Consider the following 3,752-nt stretch of genomic DNA (forward strand, 5'->3'; position numbering starts at 1 on the left):
AACGCACGGACCGAACTGGTTCTGGCTTGTGCCCAGGCAAAGACACCGGAGTGAGGGAAATAAACACCTGCATTTCTTTCAAATTCCCCGTTTTAGGGAGGAATAACCTCCTAAGTCATCAGCTGTGGAAGTGATGCTGTTTTTGGCGGCAGCGCGTGCCACCCACGGCTCCTGCGGGGGGCCCCTGCACCCGCCGCTCAGAAAGCCCAGCAAACCCACCGGGCACAGCTTACAGCAAAAGCCTTGAAAAAGCAGAGAAGCGCACACCGTAAATCTTAACTTTTTAATTTTATTTATGTACATCTCTCATGTCAGATTTACTCCCGAGCCATTAGCTTTTGCTTCTTCAGCTTCTTTTGGGATATCTGAAAAACAAACACACCAATGAGAAAAGAGCGATGGTCTACACCTTCCCAAAACATCTTACAAATAAGTTTAAAAAGAGCATCATCCTTTGAAAGAAGCCCTGAGAATTGTTAGAAATTTCTTTATCCGTTTACAAAATGTTCCACTAATAATTCCTGCACATAACGAAGTGCCCTTACAAGTACTGCGTTGCGTACAGACTGTCACCTCGGCTGAAGTTTTATTGTCACACGCACAGACGGGGAATGCCGTAACCACTCTGGAGGAGGGAAGGATAAACCACCCGTGCGACAGAAACTACCGAGAAGCATCTTCCCAAGTTCTCAATGTTGTATTTACACTAAATATTGAGGTTGCTCAGAAATAACTTCTGATTTTTTTTCATGGGTATTCCAAAGGTGTCCTAAGACAGTCATCACAGCAACCCCCCGTCTGAAAAACATTAACGCGCGGATTTCTTGCCGGTGACGTTAAAGAGGACTAAGTGTGCGACACTTGGTACCTTTTTCTTTTGAGCAACTTCCTCCTCTGGCTTGGGGACGATCTGCTCCTTCTCGGTGAGGATCATCTCGATGTGGCAGGGGGAGCTCATGTAGGGGTTGATCCTACCGTGCGCTCTGTAGGTGCGCCGGCGCATTTTGGGAGCCTTGTTGACCTGGATGTGCTCGATGACCAGAGAATCCACATCCAGACCCTGGGAGCGGGGGGAAAGAGAAAACTCCCAACTTGTTTTTCTCTTCAAATAAATAATCTCCACAGCAAGAACATGAATAACAACCCCCACACATCACTGCTGGCAAATTAACAGAAGCGAGTATTCACGAAGCGAGCACCAGCTGAAGTCGGAAAAACACCAACCACCTTTCTACACATGGCAATGAATTTAAACCGATGCTGATGGCTCAGAGAAAAAATAATTATTTCATGGTTGTTCCAAAGGTGTCCTAAGATAGTCATCACTGCCATCAGTTACCACATTAAGCACTGAGTATATTACAAAGACACAAACTGACCCCAGGCCCACAGATTTTGCTTTGTTTTGTAGATTTTACAAGATCTAAACCACACTTGCTCTAAACAGTTGATAACCACGCACAAACTAGCTATCTGTGAAAAATGATTACTCACATTTTAACTTGAAATTCAAACAAACAGTAAACCAAAAGCCTCTACACAATTCGGCTTCACCTACAAAGCAGGCCTTATCCAGCCACCGAGTTCAGGAGCCCTGACAGACAGGCATGACACGAACACTTTGCACTGAGTAACGTCTACGCGACCCACCTTGAGCTCAGCATTGCTCTCCGCGTTTTTCAGCATGTGCAGCAAGAACTCCGCGCTTTTTTTCGGCCAGCGTCCCTGTGTCCAGCCCCACTGCTTGGCCTGGAAGAAGAGGAGAGGTCCCTTTTTCCCCTGGCGTGACACAACTTGCCCTTTACACACCATTAACTTGCCATTACATCCCCTTTGGCTGCATACCAATATAACTAAATTTGATGAATTATTTGACACTGCAAGTAGATTCAATGCTTGCTGTACTGGAATGAAGAGTAACTCTTTCCTCCCTCTTAAGTTTATATATAACATTAACAGACATATATATATAACATTAACATTCTCCACACCGTCCCAACATCATCTTTTCTCTCTTCTTTAACCAGACACAGCCAAAGCGTCCTTCCCACGCTGTCATCTCAGACCTCACCTGGGCGCATCTACCGACTCCTCCGTTGTAGCGACGGAAAGGCACGCACTGCTTCTTCAGGGTGACGTCCTTCAGGTACTTGGTGGCCTTGCGGATGTGCATGCCCTTGATGGCCTGGGCGGTCTCACGAGTGTTCTAGCAACACAAAGCATAGCAAACCTCCTCTTAGCAGATCTTTCCAAGTGACAACAGGAGAAAAAGCACTCCTCTCCCTTTCCTGGATCCTATTCTTTTCGCTACACACTCAGTTTACAAGAAGGACTCACACAAAAAAAAAAAATTAAAGAATGAAGAATAATTAGCAACACTTTTTTTTTTTTGCTACCTATTTTTCTAACCCTTGGTATGACTTCCATTACTGAATTTGCAGCTCTGGCACATCTTTATTGTTTTTTACCTAATGGCTAGATCTTTCCAACCAACAAAATTAGAATTTGAGTATTTATACTTTATACTCTTTGGCCACTAATCCAAAAAAGCAGGAGCCTGAAGGATAAATTCCTACTAAAATGTCAAATATGGCACCTCAGAAGAAGCAATGAGAAAACAAGCTACAATCAATCTAATTACCTCTGTAAGGGAATCTTGAAGGGGAGAGAAATAGGCTTAGTAAGAAAAAAACAGAATAAAGTAAGACAGCCATAGTAAACACGAAATCAGAGAGTAACTCTAATCCTACCTGATCACAATAAAAGAGCAAACCGAAGTGAAACCTCTTTTCACCTGCACTACGTAACACCCAGCAGAAAAGCACCTGCTCAGCTTTGGTTTTGTGGTTAACTCCAATGAGGCCCAAATTCACTGCCGCACCTACACCTTCTCCAAAGAACCCCATGTCCTTACGTGCAGCCCTCATGCCAAACACTGCTTATCTCCCCGCCTTACCTCTTGACCAACAGCACGACCAGACGAACCCCATGTTCTTTCAAAACAACCAAAAAGGCGAAGTAAAACAAATGAAACAAATCTCTCATCTAACACTAGCCCAATTCCTCTTGCTAAATTCACTACAACTGTTTACCTACTCTGTTTTATTATATATGTTAGACAGGAAGCTCTTTAGGTCACACGACCTTATTTTTGATACTGTGGATAAAAACCATTACAAGCAGCTAAAGAAAACACGGGCCATAACCCACACTACCACCCCTAAGGAACTATGTAATGATACAGAAAAGTAAAAGACACTTCCTTCAAAAAAAAAAAAAACCCACAAACAAAAAAGAACAACAACAAAAAAAACCCAAAACAAATGAATTTGCGTTTCCTACTGTGCACGCAGTACCTTGAAATGCACTCGCAGGTTGGATCCCCGAGACTTGCATGCTGCGGAGAAAAAAGACCAACTTTTCGCATTAAAACCTCAATGGCTTCGGTGAAGTCCTACCCGAATCCACGAAAAAACAACTCACATTTCGTGGGGTTCTCCGGATCCAGAGAGTAGCGCACCATTTTTGGAGCTCAACTGCAAAAACAACCATTAAAAAAAAACCCATATCAAGCTTCTAACACAGACATGCAGAACCTGGACTGTCACCTTACTGCCGACAGCGAACTGAAGGAGCCGCTCAGAAATTACGCTTTCTTTTCACAATTAAATCCAAAGGTGTCCTAAGAAAGTCATCACGGCAGCCATGGCCTCTCCGTCGGGCCTGCTTCCACCTCACACCCGCCAGCCACC

At 44.1% G+C, this 3,752-nt stretch overlaps 1 protein-coding gene across 1 annotated transcript; it reads right to left on the reverse strand.

The window, feature by feature from the left end:
- Window positions 1-272: 272 nt before the first annotated feature.
- Window positions 273-3,532, reverse strand: RPL17 (ribosomal protein L17). The gene is made up of 6 exons (XM_009585658.1): window positions 3,484-3,532; window positions 3,357-3,397; window positions 2,072-2,206; window positions 1,651-1,749; window positions 869-1,060; window positions 273-365 (listed from the first exon to the last, which is right to left on the reverse strand). Exons 1-6 carry the CDS (start codon window positions 3,521-3,523, stop codon window positions 318-320), a joined length of 555 nt encoding a protein of 184 aa, XP_009583953.1. The 5' UTR covers window positions 3,524-3,532; the 3' UTR covers window positions 273-317.
- Window positions 3,533-3,752: the final 220 nt, after the last annotated feature.

This window comes from Fulmarus glacialis, unplaced genomic scaffold (genome assembly GCF_000690835.1).
Source record: "Fulmarus glacialis isolate BGI_N327 unplaced genomic scaffold, ASM69083v1 scaffold34499, whole genome shotgun sequence".
Classification (NCBI taxonomy): domain Eukaryota; kingdom Metazoa; phylum Chordata; class Aves; order Procellariiformes; family Procellariidae; genus Fulmarus; species Fulmarus glacialis.